This window comes from Petaurus breviceps, unplaced genomic scaffold (assembly GCF_028583685.1).
Source record: "Petaurus breviceps papuanus isolate PSGF00001 unplaced genomic scaffold, PetGlider_PUasm1.0 90760, whole genome shotgun sequence".
Lineage (NCBI taxonomy): Eukaryota > Metazoa > Chordata > Mammalia > Diprotodontia > Petauridae > Petaurus > Petaurus breviceps.
Window position 1 is genome coordinate 9,271,069 of NW_027187338.1, and position 23,888 is coordinate 9,294,956.

Genomic DNA, 23,888 nt, shown 5'->3' on the forward strand with positions numbered 1-23,888 from the left:
CCCGCTGCCCGCCCGCAGGGGGTGGAGACACGTGTCCGCGCTACAATCTGGTCACGTGTTACAGAGGGCGAGGGAGGGCTAGCGCGTGCGTACTGGCTTAGGCTGGCTCTGCTTGTGCTCCTCCGCCGGCTCATCGGTGGAGGCCGTCGACGTGAGGGGCGGGGACGCAACTAGGTGCGCGCCGAAGGCGGCGCGCAGGCGCCGTGGCAGAGTCGGGGACTTTGTTCTCGGCTCTGGGAGCAGGGCGGCGCCGGTGGCGGGCCGCGCGTGCGCAGCCGCTCACTTCCGGTGATCTCTCTCACTCTCTCGCTGGGTCTCTCTGGTCTGCTCCGGTCGTCTCCGCGCCCTCTCTCCCGCCTCCGCCAACCGCCGCCGTTGCGCGGGCCTCCACCGCTGCCGCGCTCCGTCCCTCAGCTGCCCTCCCGCCCGCTCCGCATTCATGCAGCGCCGGGACGACCCCGTCGCGCGGCTGTGCCGGCCCCTGGGCCGCGGCGGCGCCGTGGATCCCTCAGGCGCCCACCCGCCGCCGCGCCAGGCGCCGTCCCGGCAGCCGCTGCCTTCTCACCGGCCCCGGGGCGGCGGTGGAGGCCCTCGGGGCGGCGGCGGAGGCTCTCGGGCCGCGCCGGCCACGCAGCCGCCGCCGCTGCTGCCGCCCTCGGCCACTGGCGGGGGCCCCGAAGTGGGCGGGGGCGGCCCGGCGCCGGCCCCGACCCCGCTGCTGCCGCCCTCCGCCACGGCCGCCGCCAAGATGGAGCCCGAGAACAAGTACCTGCCCGAGCTCATGGCCGAGAAGGACTCCCTCGACCCGTCTTTCACCCACGCCATGCAACTGCTGGCCGCAGGTGAGCTGGTCCCCTGTGGCGGTGAGCCCGGGAGGGGGCCCGGGCCCAAGCAGGGAAAGGACGTGTGCGCTCCCTGTGGTTGTAACGGAAGGGGCCCGGGTGGTCACCGCCTCGGAGAGACCTGCGGCGCCGTTCTTGGAGACCTCGCGCCCCCATCCCCAGAAGGAGGGGTGGCACTGGGGAAATGTCACTGTTAGGTCATGGGGCTGAAAAGGGAAGCTAGGGCCTCAGTTTCTTCTTCTGTAAAATCGAGGGGGAGGGGGTAAATGAGATGCCCAGGACTCTTCCGAGTCTCAATTTCCCTATCTCTTAAACAAGGGGGTGGTGCACAAGATGCGAGACCTTGGTTTCCCCGTCACTAAAGTGAGGGGCAGGGTTAAGGAGGTCTTTTCAGAGCTCGGGGTCTTGCCATTGTGCTCCTCTGAGGGTCTGCAGCCGTACCCGGTGCCCAGCGCCAAGAAAGCCCCAACTCGATGGTTTTTGACTTGAGTGGCGGACGGCTGGCGCCTGGGAAGGAACCTGGATTCGCCTGGCCGCCAGAGGCTGGACGGCCGGGCCGCGGGTATGCGGGCGCCTGCGGCGTGTGGGCCCAGGCCGGAGGGAACGAGGTGGTGTGAAGTGGGAGGGGCAGGAGGCGGGGCCGGACGGGGGGGGGGGGGGGGGGGGGGGGGGGGGGGGGGGGGGGCGCTGCGCCTGGAACCACCGGGGCTCTGCTGCCGCTCCGGTGGGTTGAGAAGCTGGAGGCTGCCTCTTTGGGCTCATCCCCCTGCCCCCACCCGTGGGATCAACTTGTTCTCCCCTCGAGAATCTGGGGACGGCGACAGCCCCTGGGGGATAGGAAGGGCGGGGGAAGGGTGCTAGGCGTTCTCTATTCCTTTATCCTATAGGAACCGGGATGGAGAGAAGTTGCTTCCCTGCGTCTCGCCGAAAGAGCGTGTTGTCGTTGTGTGTTTTGTCCTGGTTGGAAAACTGACTAGAGAATGGAAATGCCAGTCTTTGTTCAGTATATACTAAACACTCTCCTTTCCCCATCACCGTCCAATCACCTGGTAGCTCTGATTTCTCCCTATCACCATAGCCCATCTGCTTTGTATTAGCTTCTAGTTGCGGTATTCTTTTAATAAGCGTTTCTTAAGATAAATAGATTTATTGAGTACATTAAATTCCTGAACCTTCGGGGCTGGGAACGTTAGTTTATTTGGCAACCTTAAGCATCAAAAGGAGACTTGGAAAAGAAGTGATTTGCCTTTCTTTGTTCTCTATCTTGAAAGGGGTCCCGACTTTAAAAACCAAAACTGAAACCAGTGATTGTCGGCATCCAAATCAGTCAAGTTTACATCTCATTTGATGTAACGAGAAACGTTTTTAGATCTAATGTGTTTAGTGTTGCCCACAGCTTTCTGGGTTGTGTGGTGTAATTCAGTTCTTTTGGAAACCTGTATGAGAAAGGGGTGTTAACTTTTTAGATTGAGGTTTACTGTGTTAAGTGACACTTAAGTGTCAGATTGGCTTAGTGCGGTGGCACCAAAGTGACTTGCATTGCTTTTCATTAAGTACCTTCTCTTTTGATATGTAAATATTTTTTGAAAATTACTGAAAGTGATGCTTAAATATGTGGCCCATTTTCAAAAAGCATTGACTTTTCTGAAAGATGGATCTAATAATTAGTCTTTATTGACATTGAGTGCCATTTGCATTTTAACAACTTGGTAGTTTCTACTAGCACCTCTCTTCAACTGCTGAATAGTCTGGAAATTTAAATTTCCAAAAGTATCTAAAAACAGATCTATATAAAATGCATCAAAAATGGCCTATATTGTACTTTTTTATAACCAACTTCCCAATAGGTAAATCTATGTAACATGAGTTTTAAATGAAAAATTTCTTAGAGTAACCACCTGATTGTATTAATCCTCAAACAACTGAGGTTCCCTCATCCCTTTATGGTTTACCTTTTGCTTCCTTCCAAGAGAAACTTTAGGAAAACCTTTTCATTTGTTAAGCTTTGGGTTTTCCATTAGTTAATTTTACTGAGCTGGTAAAGTATAATTAGAGCCTAGATTCTTAACCTTTTTCATATCATGGACCCTTGGGCAGTCTTGTGAAGCCTATGTACTCTTTAGAATAATGCTTTTAAATGCATAAAGCAAAATACTGAAAGTGTACAAAAGAAGCCAATTATATTGAAATACAGTTCTCAAACTATTTTTAAGAAGCAATTGCATGCACCCCACCTTAAGAACTCCTGATGAGAGACTGGATTAGAGAAATAACATTGTTGGATAATGGTAAGGATAAGTGGATATTTTTGAAAGCTATATTCCAGTTCTGAGTTGGGATACTTTTTAAAATATTTATGAATGAATTGTAAAGGTTCATTCAGAATTTCAAATATAAAATAAACCACAGGAAGCACACTTAAGGCTGTATGGATGGGCAAAATAGTGGCAAATGAGCAAGCTACAATGTGTGTGTGTGTGTGTGTGTGTGTGTGTGTAAATATACTTGTATAAGAACACATTAAGGAAAAACATAATTCATATTCTGTTTACGAGATGAACTGTAACCTCTTGACGGTGACCTAAGAAGAGAATCTAGGACTGGAGTGTTTCGTGTGTGCACCTTAACAGTGAAAAGAGTTACAAAATACTGAGTTTCATAAGGAAATCACTTGAAACAAAAATGAGAACAACAAAAAACCTTTCCTGACCCTTTAGAAAATAATGGCTTGTGTGCACACTTGGAAGTATGCAGTTCTGGGCACTGAACTTCAAGTAAGATGTAACTACTAGAAAAATGTCTAGAGAAGGACAGTGACAATGGATTAAAAGAACTTTATAAATAAGAGACTCTTAATGTGAAGAGTCCTGGCTTGAGAGGGATATGGGCACAGACTGTACCATGAAGGATATAGAAAAGGTAAACAGACTTGTTAACCAAATTGTAAAATAGAGAAAAAAGTGAGATAGTCCCTTGAAGATTAAAAGGGGCCATTTTAGGATCAGTAAAATAAGGCATGGTATGGTATTACATTTGCATAATAGCACTTGTCAAAAGAAGTAATACAGATTTAAAATATTAATTAGGAAGAAAGAATTGGATAAGTCCCTGAATGGTAGATTGGAAATGGATTCTAAGGGAGTTAAGAGGTGTTTGTAGTCCACCATAACCTTTTTCATTTAATATTTTGAAAGCCAGTCTTTTGCCAAAGGTCCCTGGGTGCTATTATCAGAGAATAACATGATGGATCTGTTATTGACCTGGTCCCTTAGATTAAAGAAATACTATTAATTACAGAATTAAGCCAGCTCTGGAGATAAGTGTGTGAGGCATTGCATATATTTTTAACCTCTCCTACTTTTAAGCACTTTTCTTTCATCCTTTGCTTATATCTTAACAAATATGACAAGCCTCAGCAGACTAAAGTAGGATGTTAATAAGGGTGGGAGGCAGAGTTGGGTATATGTTTAAATTTTCATTTAAAATTACTACTTTTTAATTGGTTTGCAGCCTACTTTTGAGTTCTGGGCCTGTTACTTTGTATGACTGCCTATGATTCTCAAGCTGCTATTTTGCCATTTACATTCCAGTATAAGCAAGACATTCTTATTCATATTCTATTTTATCTTGACTTGAAAGTACTAACTTTCTGACTTTACTACCAAGCTAGTGAGAAAGCTGACCTTGTTATCTTTGAGTACAAGAAATTCAAATCAATAATAAGTCTCCACTGTGTGTGGTAACATACTAGGAGCTATGGGGAATATCAACTGCTGTATGCTTTCTTTAAGAAGCTTGTCAAGTAGAAGAAAGGAGGCATAACAAATATGGAAAGTTAAACAGCAGAAGTTGTAATCAACAGTTCAAAATAGCAATAGAAGAAGTTTTGGCTTGTCTTTGAGGATCTGTGATTTCATTGTTATAAAGAGCTCCCTTTACTAATGATGTCCAGTTCCTGCTTCTGCAACTTATATATAGTTTTAGTTGCTTGGGGGAGTTAAGTGACTTGCCCTGGGTTATCCAACCAGTGTGTGTCAGATAGGACTTGAACCCAGGGGTCTTCCTGACCTAGAGACATGACATGCTCTCTGTCCACTTTGCCAGGCTAATTCTTGTCAACAGAAGAGTTGTAAGGAAGGCATTCTTGGAAAATATTGTGTTGGACAGAGCCAGTGACATGAACTTTTATGAGAGAATTTTCCTGGAAGTTAATTGTGTAGTAGTCATTCTGAAGAGGGAGAGAATACTTTAATTAAGATTGGGGGTAATCAGAAAACATTTAACTATAAGTAGGGCTTGAGTTTGAAGAATTGGATAGATAGAGAAGGTAGGGCAGAGCATCCTAGGCTCAGGTGATAGTAGGTGTGAGAAAGCCATGTTCCAAGGGCTGTGCTCTGATTCTGTGGTCAAGAGGTACAATTTCAGTGGAGTAATGCATTTTTTCTTATTTTTTATCCATAGCATCACTTTATTACCACCTACACTTCTGAGTATATCCCTCCCCTTCAAATAAAGCCATCCCATGTAACAGAAAGGGGGAAAGTCTGGAAAGCAAAACTATTCATTGAATCAATTGTCTGACAACATATACAATATTTCCAATTTTGCAAAGTGAGGCATTTTCTCAGTAATTCATTCTTGGGTTTCTTGTGGTAACAACGTAGATTTCCTCATACATACTATTTTACTCTAGGAAAGGATAAGTTGCCTCTCAGTTTATGCCTCTACTGAATTTCCTTTGGTCTATGACAGCAAAGTCAGAGATTACTTCAGAAGACAATATATAAAGCACATTTGCCTAGGGGAAAGTCCTTCTCAGTTGCAGCTGGCTAGTTCTTTCCTTAGGTATTTATGTCACACTGCTATAACCTATTCCTTCTTGAAAAAAATCTGTCAGGAAGAGGATCCTAGATTCAGCTGGAGAAATCAAGGGAAGGCTTAAACTACCCAATTAGATTAACTCTCTTCCTTCCAGAAAACCCAGTGGATCGATAATCCCATCAATCACTTCTTTCTGGGGGTGGCTAGGTGATGCAGTGAATAGAGCACCGGCCCTGGAGTCAGGAGGACCTGAGTTCAAATCTGGCCTCAGACACTTAACACAAAATTAGCAGTGTGACCTTGGGCAAGTCACTTAACCCCAATTGCCCTACTTTGCTCCCTCCAAAAAAAAGCAAAAACAAAACACTGCTGTCAAATTCAGATTTTTCATTTGCTCTTCCATATCTAGAGAACAATAGATGAATATACTTTTCATTAAAAACCCTTAATATAGGTTAAAATATCAGGCAGATCTTTTAATTTTCTGTTCTGTAGATTAAACAGCTCTAGTTGCTTAACCTTGCTATCCTTTGAGATCTATTTTCCATCATTTTAATCATTGTTTCACTTCTCTGAAACCTCTCCTATTTCTCCACAACCTTTCGAAAAATTAGAAACCAAAACTAGTTATGATAACTCTAAAGTATACTGATGCAGAATATAGTAGGACTCCTTTTTTTTGGTATTGGGATGAATTAGAAAGGTGAATGAAATCGAATATAACCCTAGCCTTCCTAGGTTCAAACCCTATAATCCAACCAGCCTAAAAGCTCTTGGTTGGAAGTTTTGCCCCCTTTTTGTCATTGCCCCTACATGAGACTTTTGGTAGGTATGCTGATGAGCTGTGAAAGAACCAAAAAACAACAGAGGAAAAGGGCGTGTAGTGAGATAATTTGCATTCCTACAAGTTTATACATTCTGTATACTTAAGGCTACAGTTATAGTGAAGACAAGAAGGGCCTCCTACAGTTCCTGAAGCTTGGGGTATCAGCTTTTAATGGGGTTTCTAAACAGGAAGTTTGTACAGTATGTGATGGGAGAATGGGAGTGGGGAACAAATGACACATGGGAACCAGCTTTTTTAAATGGTAGTGAATGAGAGAAGGGAGCCTGGTGGATAAGCTACCAGTGAGCATCTAGTAATTACAAAAGAAGTTAAATGCAGAGTAATTTTTTTTTCAAGCAATTGGGGTTAAGTAACTTGCTCAAGGTTACACAGCCAGGTTTTGTGTGTGTGGGTGGGTATTAAGTATCTGAGACCGGAACCAATCCGGGTCCTCCCACCTCTGGGGCCGGCACTCTTACTCACTGCGCCACCTGGCCACCCCAAATGCAGAGTAATTTCATCTGAAAAGTAAGGAACAGGTCTCTGTAGAGGTACTCTACTGTAGATGATTTGAGTTTGAATGACTCTGTATCTTAATCTGTGTTAATGGAAGAAAAGGTCCAGTGTGATTAGTAGTAGAGAATATATTTGTCCAGGAACAATTAAGCACATTTGACTTACTATAAAGTTTTTGGAGATGCTGCTTTGGTATAAATAGGAGCCTTGAAGTCAAATACTGATGCCTCATAAAGGTATGTTCTTGGGAAAAGATCAGAAACTTGGAGTAGAATTAAGTTTGCCCTTCCTGGTCACTGAATAGAATTGCACTTCTGTTCACAATTGGTTTTGACTTGACTAAATGGTAATTATAAAACTAAGTGCAGGGATTTATAAGTGGTGATGGGAAACTTGGCACTTAATACAGAAAGAAATGTAATAAGAATATTTTGGTGGGGGTTTTATTCAAACCTGGGGTTTTTATGAGTGCTTGGAGACCCTTTCCACGGGTTGATATCTCTAACTTTGGGTCATGCCATGCTGGGGGTGGGGGGTGGGAGGGGTGGAACTCAAACTCTGCCTGTTGTCAGTAACATAGAGATTGCTTAAAGCAGTCCTTATATAGATAAAGCAGAGTGTTCCCTCGGTGGGAGGTCCTGTGCTAACAGGGGATGCTGCTGGGCCCCTGAGTGAGTAAATGAAGAAATTGAGAATGCCTCTTGGGCTGTCCTTAACCATTTTGCTATTTTAAGCTGTTACTCTTAAATAATAACTGGCAGCTTGGTGCAAAAAGCCCTTTTGATGAGGTCTAACATAACCACCTTAACCAATTCAACCAAAATATTTTGAGAAGCTTTCTTCTGGGCATTTAGTTTGTATTGAATGACAACAGGGGGTTGCCTTTGTAGGGTAGAGAGGATGGTACTAAACAGTCTTATGGAGAACAGATTTCAGTCTGTTTAGTCTCATTGGAAATTTTAAACTTAATTAACCTCCCCAGATGGTTAAAGGATTGAGTCATTGAGAAGCAGAAAGTTTGTATTTAGAGAATTGATTTGTTTCTAATCATATCAACCACATGTGAATTCTGACACTGACACCAAATACAGAATTCTTTTCTCTCTTTTTTGGAGTATCAGTGTCTCTTGGGAAATCTCTTTGGAGACTTTTATCTGCTAGGGAGGATACCCAGCAGGACTATCTCTGCTTCTGATTGAGCTGTTGGTGTAAATGCTTTCAACAAGATTCTTTCTGAGAGCACGTTGTTTACATCTCCTTGATTCTCTTCACACAGTATTCAAGGTCATAGCTCTGAAGAGACTGAAGGAATTTTCCTTTCAAAAATAAAATGACTGTTTATTCTGTTTAGAAATCGAGAAGATTCAGAAGGGTGAATCAAAGAAAGATGATGAGGAGAACTACCTGGATTTATTTTCTCACAGGAACATGAAACTGAAGGAACGCGTCCTGATACCAGTAAAACAGTATCCCAAGGTAAGGGAGAGGGGTCACCCAGTCACTAATGGGTAATTATTTGGGGGGATTGTTCCATGATACTAAAGAAGCTTGCTTCAGCATTTAAGGTAGTTTTATTAAAACTTAGATTATTTGGTACTACATTTCTGAGATAGTGAAGAACGGAGCTGGTGTCATGTTTATATTTGTTACTAGGGAATTATTTCTTTTTTTGTCTTTGAGTTCCAACTGTAAAAATAAACTAACACTGAAGAACTAGAACTATTCACAATCAAAAGACTTGCCTATGTTAAGGCTAAATTAGTTTTAAGGCTTAAATAAGCTAAACATTACTTTATTCTGAATCCATGGCAAAATCAGGTTAACTCTTCTGAAAAGGACCTTTCAGAAATGCTTTAGTTTATTTTCCACCAAAAGCATGTTTGTGCAGAATACATTGCAGTTTTTTAAACAGGGTAATGGTTTATAATTGAGTATAATTCTTTTATCAGCCACTAATTCCATCAAATGTATAGCTTTAAATAGAATGCCCTATTGAAATTCTAATCTGACACTTCATTGTGACATGGAAGTGACCCTAAGTTCTCAAAAACTATGTTAGGGGAATGAAAGCGCTGGGAAAATCACTGATTACAGGGACCCAGTGACAAATGTGCCATGGGGCAAGGCAAAGTGGCTTTAGACGCCTGGTGGCCAGAGGCGCCCCTCTACCCCATAGAATGGAAGAAGATTGTAGGAAAGGCAGCTGTGCTGTAGCAAATGGTGTCCCATTGAATTTTTTTAAATTACAGTTTTTCACATTCACTTCCATGAGATTTTGAGTTCTAAATTTTCTCCCTCCCCTCCCCAAGACTGCATGCAATCTGATAATAGGCTATGCATATACATTCATATTAAGCCTATTATCACATTAGTCATTATAAAGAAGAATTAGGACTAATGGGAGGAACCACAAAAAAAGAAGAAACATTGGTATTCAAGACTCCAAAGTTCTTTCTCTGGATGTGGATAGCATTTTCCATCATGAGTCTTTATGGAGTTGTCTTAGATCCTTACATTGCTGAGAAGAGCTAAGTCTATCAAAGTTAGTCATTGTACAGTGTTGCTGTTACTCTTTACAATGTTCTCCTGGTTCTGCTCACTTCACTCAGCATCAGTTCATGTAAGTCTTTCCAGGTTTTTCTGAAGTCCACCTGCTCATCATTTCTTATGAAAAAATAATACTCCATTACATTCATATATCACAACTTGTTCAGCCATTACCCAGTTGATGGACATCCCCTCAATTTCCACTTCTTGGCCACCACAGAAAGAGCTGCTGTAAATATTTTTGTACATGTGGATCCTTTTCCCATTTTTATGGATATCCTTGAAACATAAAAATAAGACAGGATTGAATTGAATCTCTGTTACTGTTGGACACAGATATCTGTCTTATTCTGAGGACATGTGAAAAATTTAATTCACACAGTAAGCAATTGCATCTAATTGTTCTTTCATTTCCTGTCAGTTTAATTTCGTGGGGAAGATCCTAGGACCTCAAGGGAACACGATCAAAAGACTGCAAGAGGAAACTGGGGCCAAAATATCAGTATTGGGAAAAGGTTCCATGAGAGATAAAGCAAAGGTAAATAAGGGCAGTAGACTGAAAAAAAGGCTGCAGATTATTTCCAATTCCAGCTTGGAAACTTGTGTCTTTGGGAGTAAATATAGTGAGGTCTCCTGTGCAATGTGATGTCTTCAGGGGTTGGGGACAAGCTCTTGTAGACTAAGTTTACACATTTATTGGCAGCTAGGACTTGGACATGGCAGAGTGTTTCTCAGCAGCAGCTCAGAAGCACCAAAACTTGCTTAGGTTAAAACACAAGGGAGGCTGTGAAATAAGAGAAATGTCACCTCTTTCTTGAAAATCAAAAAAGTAGGAGCTAGCTAGCAGAGTAGCCTAGTCAGTGCTTTTATTTATTTTTCTTGTGTGTGCTTAAAAATCATTGAGAATATGGTCATGGTGGCATCACACTGTGTGTGATGCATGTCTTAAAGAAATGAATCTCTTCATTTCTAAGGATTTGGAATTTTGTTCTCTTGTGGACTTCTTTCCTTTGTTAATTCGAATATTTCTTTTTGTTTTTGTTATTTTGAACTTGACAGACAGCAAGTTCCCTCTCAATTCTCCTCTTTCTTCTCCCCTCCCAAAAGGGGGGGGAAACCTAAGCCCTAAGTTATCACCTTCCTGCAGAATAGATCCACATATTTGGCATGACATTTTGTGCCTCTTTTCAAGAAGTTTCAGACATATTTTGTGTCCTTGGTCCTCTGGAGTTGGGATTGTTTAGGTCATTGCATTGATTTGAGTTTTTAATTTATTCAAAGGTTGTTTTTCTTAACAATGATATATAGTTAGTCATTGTATAAATTGTTCTCCTGGTTCTGCTCATTTAACTCTGCATCACATAAGATGTATCTTCCCATGTTTCTTTTAATTTATCCCAAGTGTAACTTCTTAATACTGGAGAAGGCATAATGGTACAATAGAAAGAAGAGGAGATTTGGAGTCATCAGACTTGAGTTGGATTCACAGCCCTTTTTTAACTCTGTGATCTTGGGCAGGACTCTTCTCAATGAGCCTCAGTTCCTTCTTCCGTACAATGGGGATGTTGTCCCAGAGGATCTTCAAGAGTCCGTCCAGTGCAGAATTCTGTTAGTACTTCATCCCCTTAAAAAGAAAGGAAGAAAACCAAACATAAAATAGCTCAAACCCCATAATTTATAAATCTCCAGGAGCAGAACTAGGAGCGGTTAGTTCTCATCTAGAATTACAACAGATGCTCTTTTTCCTTGCAAAGGCTGTAACTTGGATTTTTCTTTTTTTTTTTCTTTTTGCTTTTTGGAGGGCAATTGGGGTTAAGTGACTTGCACAAAGTCACACAACTAGTTAAGTGTTAAGTGTCTGAGGCTGGATTTGAACTTGGGTCCTCCTGACTCCAGGGCCGATGCTCTATTCACTGCACCACCTAGCCGCCCCAGATTGTATTTTTCTTAATGTCTCTCCAGTATAACTAGTGACAAGGTAAAGTACTTGACAGTGCCATGGTCACTGTTAGAGGCCAATGTGGAATTGTACAGTGAGCAGTGAATTGGGAGCAGGAGATCTGGCTTCCAATACTGAGTGCCTTTGGGATGGTGAGCAGGATTGTCCCCTCTGCCTGACCAGGCCTTAATTTGCTGGTCTGCAAAATGATAACTGGACTGGGTAATCTCTAGAGGTACCTTACCAGCTATAAATGCTCAGTTCCTTTAACTGCTCTATTTTGGGGCATAAGATGTTATGTGAAATTATTCATGGAAGTTGATTTTAGTTTATGTGGTTGGTGTTTTTTCTCTGAATATTTCTTTCCTTTTCATCTTCTTTCCCAGTGTCTTATAGTAGGGAGGTGACGCCCTAAGTTCCTAAAGGCTATACCAGCAGAACTCACACTTTTGGATATTTTCCCAGGTTAAACAGGCTTCATGTGTGGACCTAGTTTTGTATGCCTTGAGAATAGTCAGACTATATTAGCAGAGAGATTTAGCACCTGGGTTTGAGTGCTATCAGTTGTTTCGGGCCAGAACAGATCATGAGGACATTTAAATAAACAAAGTATTCCGTTCTGTCTTGTTGGAAGGAATGATGAAATTACAGATCCTTGAAACATCAACCTGTAGTTTTCCTGAGCATGAATGACTTTTAGGTTACAGAAATGCTGTATATACACATATGCACCACTCTTTCCATCCCCTCAGGAGGAAGAGCTACGAAAAGGAGGAGACCCTAAGTATGCCCACTTAAATATGGACCTACATGTGTTCATTGAAGTCTTTGGGCCCCCCTGTGAGGCTTATGCCCTTATGGCTCATGCTATGGAAGAAGTCAAGAAGTTCCTTGTGCCGGTAAGTCCTCCTCCATACAACGGGTTGTGGTGCCTGCCACAGTGCTGAGGGAATATATCTAGGGCCTGAGACAGAGCCCTGCTGAAAGAGAAAGGGCTTCAGGTATAGCTCTCTGCTCCTCTGGGGGAGATGCCTGTGCCAGGACAGGCCAAATCCCTTCTCTTTCACTAGGATGTAGTAGTAGAAAAGAGTGGCTCATATTTCAACCAAGCTTGTCACTGTTGCCACACTACAGATGTTACATAAGTCTGTGTCACTGTAGCCCTTTGGCAGTCCATTGAAAGGTGTAGCAGGTCCAGTAAAACCTGCCTAATTTCAAGTGGTATATACCCATTGACTTTAAAATGGAGTCCATTCAAGGGGTAAGCCCAAAATATCTGGGTTCTGCTTATAGTATTACTACTACTGCTGAAAAAATAATTCCTTTAGGTTCTGGTTCTCTTTTTGCCACTAACAAGATGTGTTCTCTTAGACAAATCTCTTAATCTCTCCAGTGTTACTTCACCTATGAAATGGGAATAATGGCACCTTTCCTGCCTAAAGACAGGGGGTGGATCTCTAGAGGACCACTTTAGTTCTTAAGAGGTATAATAAAGGGTAGGGAAGTTTGTTAGACTTTTCAGCCACAAAATATTAAACTTAGGAAAGTTGAAGAAGGAAGGGTGATGAACCGGAGGATTTTAGTGTGGTAGAACAACAATCATAATCCATTTGTACCCTTAATTAAAAGCACTCTATATTGTCAGCTAGTTTATCCCAGTGTTCCTTAGTAATTTTAATAAGAAATGTTCGGCTTAAAGTAACAGAAGATGTAAATTGATATTTTTCCCCCAGCAAGATTTTTTTATGTTGCTTGCATGAGATAATTTGTTGAAACATTTTGGGGTAGCTGTATATCCAGCTGCAGTTGCTGGATAGAACTGTGGATAGTAGGTACATATTCCCTTGCTGTTTTCTCCAGCCCCTTTTTCAGCAGAGGTAAATTAAGAAACCTACCATATAATTGGGCTTTGGAGAGATCTGCCTGGCAGAGGAATTTTGATCACTTTTTGTTACAGTGGCAACCTGGAGGAATCTGAGCACCCAGGCTGACACTGATGACTTCATTCCCCTGTGTGTGGTGGGTGGAGAGTGGGGACAGTCCCCTTAACCCTCCCAAAAAAAAAAATACCTTTTTTTTCCCCCAGTTACTAGAATATTCTGTTCACATTCCTAAAGGAGTATCCACTTGGGAGGTATAAAAATGCATGAAGCACTAAGAATGAATGGTTCTGTTCAGGAGAAATGTGTGAAAAGACAGCTTGGAGTTTGGATTGGCAAATAGCATTTAATGCTTTTCTGGCTCAGGGCCAGTTCTGTCATGGAGAAGAGGGAGCCATTTGGGCATCTTTCCCTCTGGAAACACTTAACTGTATCTGGGAATAAACAGTTCTAAATTCTAGGCTAGTCTGGCCTCTGCAGCTCTCTAGCTAGATACTCATCTTGGAGTGTTGGAGGGGAAGGGTAGAGTAATTAGTACTTTTCCCAGTTTATTGAGGTTTGTGGGTTCTTTGGGGGAAAGAGAATGCATTCCTTTTTACTTCGGTAAGGAATTGGTGTCAGTAACAGATATGTGTTGAGGTAGGATTTTAGAGATGTTACCGGTTCCTAAGACTTATGACCTCGGACATCTCCCAGCAGTAGTTCACAATGTGTCATATCTTTCATTTTCTTTTTAGGATATGATGGATGATATCTGCCAGGAACAGTTTCTTGAATTATCTTACCTGAATGGTGTTCCTGAGCCTAATCGTGGGCGTGGGGTACCAGTAAGAGGAAGGGGAGCAGCTCCTCCACCTCCACCTGTTCCCAGGTAATTGTTAAGAAGGTAAATACTAGGGAGAAAAGCCTTAAGTGGGAGGTGAGCTCTGCTGCTGCTAACTAGGGGTGTCCTGCCAGCACCAAACTTGTCTTTTTGTGGCACTCCTCAGGCTGCCCTTTGGGTGTCTGGGGCATCTGGAGTATTGTGTTCACATCTGGAGTATTGTGTCCGGTTCTAGGTGCCACATTTTAAGAGGGACATTGAAAAGCTGGAGTGTGTCCAGAGGAGGGCGACCAGGATGGTGAGGGGATTCGAAACCATTGTCATATGAGGAATGGTTGGAGGCACTGGGGATGTTTACTCAGGCACAGAGAAGCTTTAGAGGGGACGTGAGCACTGTCAGAGGGAGCAGACTTGTCATTTGTGGCTCCAGAGGGCAGACATAGGGCTAGCGTGTGAATGTCACAGGGAGACAGGCTTCAGTTCATTGTGAGGAAGAACTTTTTAGTAGGATTCTGCAATCCTGAAATGGACTGCCTCAGGAGGAAATGAGTTTCCTGTTACTGGGAGTGTTTCAGTTGAGGCAATTCAGCCACTTGTCAGGGATGCTCTAGAGAGCTTCCTGAATGTCCTGGGTGGGAGATGAGTCTAGGTAATCTCTGAGATCCTTCCCATGTTGAGGTTCTGTTTCTGTAGAGCAGTATTGGGGACCTGGTAGGTGGGGTAAATTCAGGTGGTCGGGCATTAATCCTACAGGAACCTTCGTGGGAAGAATCTGAAGTTCTCTGTTGCCCCTGCAATTCTGACAGGCCCCAGCCTTTGTGGCAGGCCTTTTTGTCTGTCCTCAGTCTCGGTCCAGATGTGCTCAGGTTAGGACACTTGCCTAACAGTCTGTGGGGTCTTTTGATGCAGGTCCTTCCTCGAGCGCAAACGTCTACACTATGTTCCTTCAAATAAAAAGCCATTCATCATAATGGGCTTTCGGTCCAATGAAGCTGTCAGATTTCAGGGCAATGGCAGAAGGCCAAATACGGGACTGGCAAACTCAAGCTTGAGCTCTAGGGTGGCCTCTTTTGTAAAAGGCCCCATTAAAGTTACACTTTATGAAATGGAGCCTGTTCTAACTGGGCCATCATCTAGCCAAGTAATGTATTTTGGATGCTTGTGTATAACCTTCTTTCTGGGGCACTGACTCTCCTCTCTTCTCTGCAGGGGCCGTGGTGTTGGGCCTCCCCGTGGAGCCCTGGTCCGTGGTGCTCCAGTGAGAGGGGCCATCACTAGAGGTGCCAGTGTGGCCCGGGGGGTGCCTCCCCCTCCAGCAGTAAGGGGAGCCCCTACTCCAAGAGCCCGAGCCACAGGCATCCAGAGAATACCTCTTCCTCCACCCCCAGCACCAGAGACTTACGAAGACTATGTAAGAAACTTGGACAGTGTGTCCCTCCCAGATAAGTGGAGGGCCGCTTAAGTGTTGGCATAGATGCTGGAGAGCTAGCGCAGCTCGGGCTGGGGAGCAAGGACCGTGCGGGCAGACCCTGGAGCCGCTCAGGGACAGTTGTTAGCCTGGGGATGCCAGCAGTCGGCCCAGCTCTAGTGGCAGGTGTCCTCACTTGGTCTTCACTGCTGCTATTTCTCCTCCTTGGGCTTTTTCCCATCCTGGGTAGGATGACGCTTATCCATTCCCCTTAGGATAAACACCTTGCCTTACTGACTCCAGTCTGACTTCAGATTTTTATGTCTCTTGTAGGGGTATGATGATACCTATGCCGAGCAAAGTTATGAAGGATACGAAGGCTATTATAGCCAGGGCCAAGGGTAAGTGAGTAATTCTCCAAGAGCTTCTCAGGCTCAGAGGGAAAGAAACTTGAACTGGGAGCATTGTTGAGTGCCGAAACTGAAAGCCACCCTGATTTCCTCATTGCTCACCACAGAGGTACATGTGGTGCCTTCTATCCATAGTCATTAGGTTTAATGACCAGAACATTCATTTTCTTATTATGGTTGTGAAATAGTTACTTCGATAGAACTTCAGAGCTGTTTCTGCCTTGTTTCTGTGGGAAATGCATCTGAGGTGTCAGTGTTCCCTTATTGCCTTATTAATTGCTTGGCTTCATCTTACAGGGATTCGGAGTATTATGACTATGGACATGGAGAGGCACAAGATTCTTATGAAGCTTATGGTATGTCCTGAATAGAGTGGGGGCTGAATGACATCTGCTCTGTGTTGGCCGTTGTTGGCTGGGCCTCAGAGATTAAAGGCCAGGTGGTTAACCCTCCATGGAGACGCATTGAGGACCTACCAGACTGCCCTGAGCATAATCTGGAAGCTAGATAGAGCATAAGCACTAGGTTATCCATCCAGATCATAGTAGAGAAAATCCATTAAGAGGCCGTCTGTTGGGATTTGAAGGAGTTGGCAAGTACGCCTGATATCTTTTGTAGAAGTCCTTTCTTACTTTAGTTTGGCTTGGCCAGAATGTTTGTAATGGATAAACTAAAAGGCTCCTTAGCTATCTGCTGGCTTTCTCTTAGATTCTCTTCCCGTAGATATCAGCTACAGCACATACAGGGCAACACCTAACAGTATGGTAGAGGGCTTAGGGGTCAGAATTGGTTAGATTTCCAAAACCATGCCGTCCTAGCTAGATGGGGAATACCATTGTTTCAAGTAGCAAGACCTTTCATCTGTTTCATATCAATAGACAGTCGAGAAAAAATAGAACCCTAATTCAGGGAGCCCAGCTGTAATAAGGGAAGCCTGCCAAGAGGCAGCCTACTAAATGAACGGGTATGTATTTTGTAGAATTTTGGAACAGAAGAGGACAGCTTGGTACTATGAAAGGAGAAAGTTTCTACATTTTTTTCAGCTTTAAAAAAAAGTAAGGTAGAAAAACTCAGTAGAGAATCCAGCCTGGAATCCTGGTCCTATTTCTTGCACTAAGTGTGACCTGGAGCAAATTGCTTCCTGCCACTGGGCCCCAGTAAGTGACTGATATTGAGCTAACTTAGTTTTCGGTCCCTTCTAGCTAACATTCCAGGAGGCTGTGGTATTTGAAGGCTACCAGAGGTCCTAGGGAGCCATTCTTTCTACTATAATGGTAGCAAGCTGCTAACCCTCTGGAAGATTGTTCCTTTCTGGTTTTTTTAAATCTCTGAGTCAGCAAAAAGCATTGCCTTCTCCCACCTCCTTCCCCCGTTCCCTGCACCCCCCTCTCCCCCCGCCCATCCTATCATAGACTGAATAGGCATTTTTCCAGATTGGCCTCACTGCTCAATTAAGTTTCAGAACTAATGTGCTTTTAGAGGGAGTGCTCTGTAGTGGTTTCTGTTGTGAAAGTATTTGCAAAGGGCCATCCTAGGGTAGATATAAGAAAGTATTTTTGGTCCACGTGAGGGTATTTCAGGGAGTCCTCAGCATGGAGCTTAGAAATAAGTAGCTCTTCTTCCTCAAACATTAAAAGGAGGTTCATGGTGTCTTCTTCCCTTCTTAACTTTTGGGGTCAGTTGCTCTGATTGGCAACATGATATGATGGGAAAAGTTGAACATCTGCCTGCGTTTACCAATTTGAGAGCCAAATGAAGCTGGACAACTGCCCTCAGCAATGGTGGGTGTCTGGGATGGCCCAGCAGTTAGGAGGGCAGTGTTTGTGCTCTCATGTGTTTCTCTCCATTGGTGAAACAGCACAGAGGGATTTCTATTTAGTTAAACAGGCTATGCCAGGCTGGGGAAGGCCAGGCGGTTCCGTTGTGATCCCTGTGTGATAATTCCACAGTAAGTCTGTGGTAGTACCCTCTGTCATTTCTTTGGTCCCTGCTTTCACAAAAACAGAATTAGAAATAGCAGTTGTCTTGCTGTGGTCCTCGAAGGCCACATCCAAGGTGTTTGGAAGGGTGTGTTGTGTTGCTGCTGCTGGTGGTGGTGGTTACTGTTCAGAGGGCCTATAGAGATCTCTCTGTCTGTGGTGAGAATGAGATGTGTTTGAACACTGGCTAGCTGAGGGATGTGAACATGAGCAGGGATTTAAACTTCATGGAGCAGAGATCTCCTTAGGTGCCTGTGGTTGCCCATTATAGTTTCCTCTGTCATGAATAAAACCAATTTGACCTTCGTTTCTGGTGCAGTAAGGTCTCTTGGCTCCTGCCTGAGGGAAGGTGCTGATGACCAACCAGAATATGAAGCTAAACACTTGTCTGCCAGATGGGTCGTTCTCCATCCCAGCAGTCAGTGCCATCCTTGCTGACTGGGAGACCTTATGAAACATAGTCAAAGGCTAATATGGAAATCTTTTGCATGACTACACATGTATAACCTAATAATCAGGTTGCTTGCCTTCTCAATGAGGGGGATAAAGAGGGAGGGAGAGAATTTAGAACTCAAATTTTTAAAACTTGAGTGTTAAAAATTACTTTCATATGTAATTGGGGAAAAATTAAAAAGAAATTTTTTTAAAAAGAAATATAGTTAGGGGGTAGGAATGAGGACAGGTGGATTCCCACTATCCAGCCTGGCTTGGAAGAAAAAGAGGCTACCATCTTCTAACCTTAAAGAGAGAGATCAGGCACCTTAGTGAGGCTGCCTGCCAAGATCCACTGAGCACCATGCCTCCCCAGATTAATGGCTGTGTGTTAGCTCCAGACTTCTCTGGTGGGAGATACTTTTAGGATATGCCCATGGCTCCCTTGCCTTCTCCCCCATCCCCTCCCCTCCACCCATGCCCAGTTCAGAAAGAATTGAAGTAACTGTTGGAATTTGTTGATATCTGTACCTGTTTGCAAGATAAGATAATGCCAGGGGACAGGAGGGTGCTTATGTGGCGGCCTATAAGCATCCTGTGGTTTTCTAGCCAGGACAGTAAAGAATGGGACCTGGCACACACAGTCTCTGGAAACTGTCCCAACATGAGAACTTGCCTCGATTCCTTAGGGAATTGTTTGGAGACATTGAGAAAAGAGTGGGAGAAGCTAAAATACTGACAGTAGTACAGAGTTCGCAGGATGAGGTAAGCTTCCCCCGACCCAAGCATGGCAGGCTGCCTTCCAGGTGGCTTAAAAGGTCTTCTTGCTTTCCTTCCCACAGGTCAAGACGACTGGAATGGGACGAGGCCCTCCTTGAAGGCCCCTCCAGCTAGGCCAGTGAAGGGGTCATACAGAGAGCACCCATATGGACGTTATTAAAACAAACATGAGGGAAAATTATCAGTTATGAGCAAAGTTGTTACTGATTTCTTGTATCTCCCAGGATTCCTGTTGCTTTACCCACAACAGACAAGTAATTGTCTAAATGTTTTTCTTCGTGATTCCCTTCTTCTTCTCCCTTCCTCCATCCTCACCCTGCATTCTGGCTTCTGTATGTAGTATTTTAAAATTAGTTAAAATAGATTTAGGAATATCGAATTAATTTTTTAAAGTGTGTAGATGCTTTTTCTTTCTTTGTTGTTTAAATATAAACACAACTGTACCTTTTATAATAAAAACAGAAGTTGAGTTAAAAAAAAAACTGTTAGTTTCCAAAGTGACATTGCTTGCTTAAGGGTTCTGAAGTTAAGCTTTGTTAAAGTTCTCTTAGGTTTGATTTGAGGCAACCCGTAAAGTTGTAGTTGCAGATTCCCAAACTAGGCTACATTTCAAAATTCAGGGCTGTTTTTAAGACTTAAAATCATAATATTAACGGTAGTAGGTGCCACCGTTTAAAAGTAAGCTCAGATGTCAAATACATTTCCTTAAAAGCATATGGCGGTTGAATCTTAAGTTTAAATTTTTAATATGAAAGATCCTCATGAATTAAATAGTCGGTGTATTTTTTAAGTTAATTGATTAAAAAAAAAAACAAAAAAAATTAGGTTTGTAAAATTGACTTTTTCTTATGTGGGTTTTGAAATCTAGCCCCAAACATACAGTGTTGAGAGATACTTAGGGAGTAGGTTTTGAAATGGGTTGGGTGGGAGGGAGATTGACAGACTGAATTTAATTTGATGCAAAGCTTTTTTAAGCTAAGAAAAAAAATTTAAATAACTGCATCTAATAAATCCAGTGTTTGAAATCAGAAAGCAAAATATTCCATATGGTTGAGGTTTGCTTTCTGCAAAACCACCAATACTCCTTGGGATGCTGGGGGCTGAAAAAGTACGTGTTTTAAACCAGATGACAACACAGAGCCAACCCGAATGATGCATTCTTTCAAGTATGTCTCAACACTAGCGTTATATAAAAAGGGACACTGCAGCTGAAAAAAAAAAAGGAAAAAAAATCCACTCTGTACATAAGCTAAAGTCCTAATTGGATTTGTACTGTCCTCCCATTTTGTTCTTGAAGATTAAATGCTACATGTGTAAGTCTGCCTAAATAGGTAGCTAAGACTTATGTCAAAATGTCTACAGCAGTTTGTCAATAAAGTTTAGTCCTTTTTTAATCAAAGTAAATGTGATGAATTGTCATTTTTTTGTGGACAATAAAATAGTTTTCTCTCTCAAATAAACTTAAATTAACTCTAAAGTTAATGGTCTTGTTAAAATTTGAAAGCATTCTTTAAAATGGTTGGGTGGGCTGTTTTTTGTTTTTGTTGTTTTTTTGTTTTTTGGGTTTTTTTTTTAAACCAAAAAAGTCTATCTCGAGATGTTAAGTTTTAGTTTAAAAGATAATCAAAGCTTTTTCACCCCCTGGAAGTTACCAACAGCAGTTTGATTTCAGTTTTGCCAGAGAGAACTGATTTTGGGGGAGGAACAGCCAAATAAGAAAACTTGGAGTTGTTTCTCTGGACAGTTCTCAGGGCTTAAAACCAGGTACCATGAGGCTAGTTTTCAGCAGAGGCCCAGAGGGCTATAGCTCTGAATGTAAGTTTCACGTATTTAGCTGAGAACTGAAGAGACAGTAGGTGACAGTGGAAAGCACTCAATTTGGAGTCAGAGGACCGGGGTTGGAGTCCCAGGTCTACCACTCACTACCTGTGTGACCTTGGGCAAGTCACTCTCCATTTGTGGGGGCCTCAGTTTCTAACTCTGAAGGAGTGAACTAGATGAATTTCTAAAGTCCCTTCTAGTTCTAAATAAAATTTGATTCTCTAAACTGGAAATTTTCTGTCCTAAAACTGCCTTTAGAGATGTCCATAGAGAACCCTGGTATTAAAAGAAATCTGAGGGGCTTCCTCCCAAGCCCCTGGGGAACAAAGATAATGGCTTTATCTTTGATCTGGCATTTCAAGCTGTCTCTGAAGTCCTTCCAAGGAGTCTCTTACCTGTTACAATTGACTGGTGCCCAGATGGTCAGTTGTATTCTTTCGGCACAACCTTCAAGGTTTTTAATACGTGCCCCTCTCTACCACCCCAGGGAGCCACCCAAACTGCTCGGGGGTGAAAAACCCGTTCTGGTATTAAGTGGCAACCTGCTTGCAGCAGTGCATGATGGGGTATTTTTTTTCTTTTAAAAACACACCAACAAAAAAAAATTGTATTTATAGATTGTGATAAAGTGTAAATAACTGAATTTTCAACCATGGTTTGGAGTCAGCTTTCAGGGCATTATGTCTTGTTTTGATGAAAAGAGATCACTCTATACCCCCCTTTTTAAAGGAAAATTATCGCAAGAGAATCAGGATGTGTAAAGCTAACATGCATCGCAAAAAAACAAAGGTAACCTAAATGTCTGATTTTAATAGCACATATTTCTCTTTTTACATAACCTGTGACGACAACTTGCATAAACAATTCTTTAGCTGTTAATTTCAATGTTAAAAAATATGCAAAACCTGTTTAAAAGTAGTTGTAAAAGACCCTATGCTGCCGTATAAATTAGCCATAACTCTTAATAATCCTGCCCATTGCAAATGAACTGTAACATCATCTGGGCACAGAGTCTGACATATTAAATGACATAGTGTAAAAATGACAATGATTATAGATTAGACCAACTATGCTACTGCCCCCAAAGCAAAGATTTCTGCTTAGTTATTTTAAAATGTAAAAGGATGACATCCCCCCACCCCCCCCAACCCCCCCTATAGACCCCAATATTTATATTCACAGTGAAATGTTATTTAAAATTCAGTCTAAATTGCATGTTTCTCTCCTGTATTGTATAAACTGCATGCAGGATCTTTCTCTCTTGTTTTTGAGTCAGGCTCCCTGTCAAAAGGACTAATCTCTGTCTTCTCCATTTTCAGGTACTTGAAAACTTGTGGCATTTCCTGGAGTAGAATAAATGGCTGCTTAGATGCCCAAATGGGGTAGGTCCATTTAAATTTCTTTTGGGGAAAGGGGTCCTGTATCTAGAACTTAAAATGGGATGTGTGCATGCGCACACAGTGGAATCTGTATGTCAGCTTCTGCCTAAATTTACTTTGAATGTATAATCGGGGCAGGCAAAGAATGCCACCCTTTTATGCATATCAAGATTCATTTCATACCCCTTTGTTCTGGTGAATGTACTTATAATTGGTGAGTAGGGATAGATGAGGTTTCTTAATCTGGAAGGATGACCAGAAAAAGTTGTAATTTCATTGAGGAGAGGAATATAGGAAAAACTCAAAATAGGAATGGTCTCTCTGTCTGGATACAGAGCCCCCTATGGGAAGTGCTCAGAGTGTCAGAGAAGAAAGGTAGCCCACAGGATGGATGGTGCCCTATGGCAGAATGCTCCACACAGCTGCCAAGATAATATTCCTAAGGGACAGTGTGTTATTCCCCTCCCCAAGAATCTTCTACAGCTCCCTAGTGCCTCTAGGTTAAAACACGTTCTCTTCCATCTTGACATTTAAAGCCTGACTCCAGTTACCTTTCCAAATTTGCTTTGACTCCCCTTTCTTTCTCAGGCTTTTTGTGCATTTGCAAAAAATGTACTCCATACCTAGGTTGCCTTCCTTCCTCAGATGTGCCTCTTAGACTCAATCCCCTGCTTTTTTCAAGGTTCACTTCCTACAGGACTTCACTGCTGACCCCTCTAGTTCCTGTCCATTCTAGATCTGGAGTGGCTCTCAGAAGTCTTCTGGTTCATCCCTTTCTTTTTATAGATCAGGAAACTGAAGCCTTTTTGTCTTGTCCACACTTAACACAGGTAGTGAACAGAGCTTAATTTGAACCCAGTGCCCTTTCTACTATGCAACACAGCCTCTCCATTTTCTTTTTTTTTTCAAGTTATACTTTATTTATTAATATATTGAGTGATCTAGAACAAATTCACATTTGTTACAAGTATTAAAACAGAACTGACACTACATGATGGATAGGAAGGATTCCAAGAAGCAAGGGAAAACTTACATGAATCATAAAAAATTTTTTTCTTTTTTAAATTTTCTTATTTTTTTCAAATGCTTTATTAACTTCTGATTTACATCACTCATTTCCGCCAGATTTTGAGTTACAAATTTTCTCCCTGTTTTTCCCCTACCCACCGCCCCAAAATAGCAGTCCCACAGGATATCCCCTCCTCCAGTCTGCTCTCTCCCATATTTTTCCCATAACCCTTACAACTTTCCCAGTGGATCTCTATGCCCCAGTGCCTGTATGTTATTTCCCAATTACATATAAAATAGTATTAATAATAGTATATATACATTTGAATATTTAATTTTAAAAACTCTGAATTCCAGATTCATTCCCTTCCTCCCTTGTCACCCGCCCTTACTGGGAAGATAAGCAGTTCAGCATAGGTTGTACATGTGTGGCTAATGCAAAACAATAACATAGTAGATATATTGTAAAAGACTGAC

The 23,888-nt window shown here is 42.6% G+C and overlaps 3 protein-coding genes across 4 annotated transcripts in view; all 3 read left to right on the forward strand.

Annotated features, from left to right (window-relative positions):
- The window catches only part of KPNA6 (karyopherin subunit alpha 6), a 387,231-nt gene that overhangs the window by 268,897 nt on the left and 94,446 nt on the right, over positions 1–23,888 (forward strand). The window lies entirely within an intron of this gene.
- The window catches only part of TMEM39B (transmembrane protein 39B), a 319,933-nt gene that overhangs the window by 268,897 nt on the left and 27,148 nt on the right, over positions 1–23,888 (forward strand). The window lies entirely within an intron of this gene.
- On the forward strand, positions 278–20,607 carry KHDRBS1 (KH RNA binding domain containing, signal transduction associated 1). 2 transcript variants are annotated; one of them, XM_069068044.1, is made up of 10 exons: positions 278–842; positions 8,357–8,481; positions 9,974–10,090; positions 12,244–12,390; positions 14,109–14,242; positions 14,430–14,492; positions 15,404–15,605; positions 15,936–16,003; positions 16,310–16,368; positions 19,266–20,607. In XM_069068044.1, exons 1-10 carry the CDS (start codon positions 440–442, stop codon positions 19,361–19,363), a joined length of 1,416 nt encoding a protein of 471 aa, XP_068924145.1. In that variant the 5' UTR covers positions 278–439; the 3' UTR covers positions 19,364–20,607. The 2 variants fall into 2 exon arrangements, with proteins under 2 accessions (XP_068924145.1, XP_068924146.1); XM_069068045.1 differs by lacking the exon at positions 14,430–14,492 and having other exon boundaries at positions 282–842.

Bases quoted from the DNA above. Each gene is read 5' to 3' on its own strand.
- KHDRBS1 (XM_069068044.1), top strand. From the start codon at position 440: ATGCAGCGCCGGGACGACCCCGTCGCGCGGCTGTGCCGGCCCCTGGGC. The intron at 843-8,356 runs GTGAGCTGGTCC...TATTCTGTTTAG, and splicing joins CATGCAACTGCTGGCCGCAG to AAATCGAGAAGATTCAGAAG. The intron at 16,369-19,265 runs GTATGTCCTGAA...TCCTTCCCACAG, and splicing joins AGATTCTTATGAAGCTTATG to GTCAAGACGACTGGAATGGG.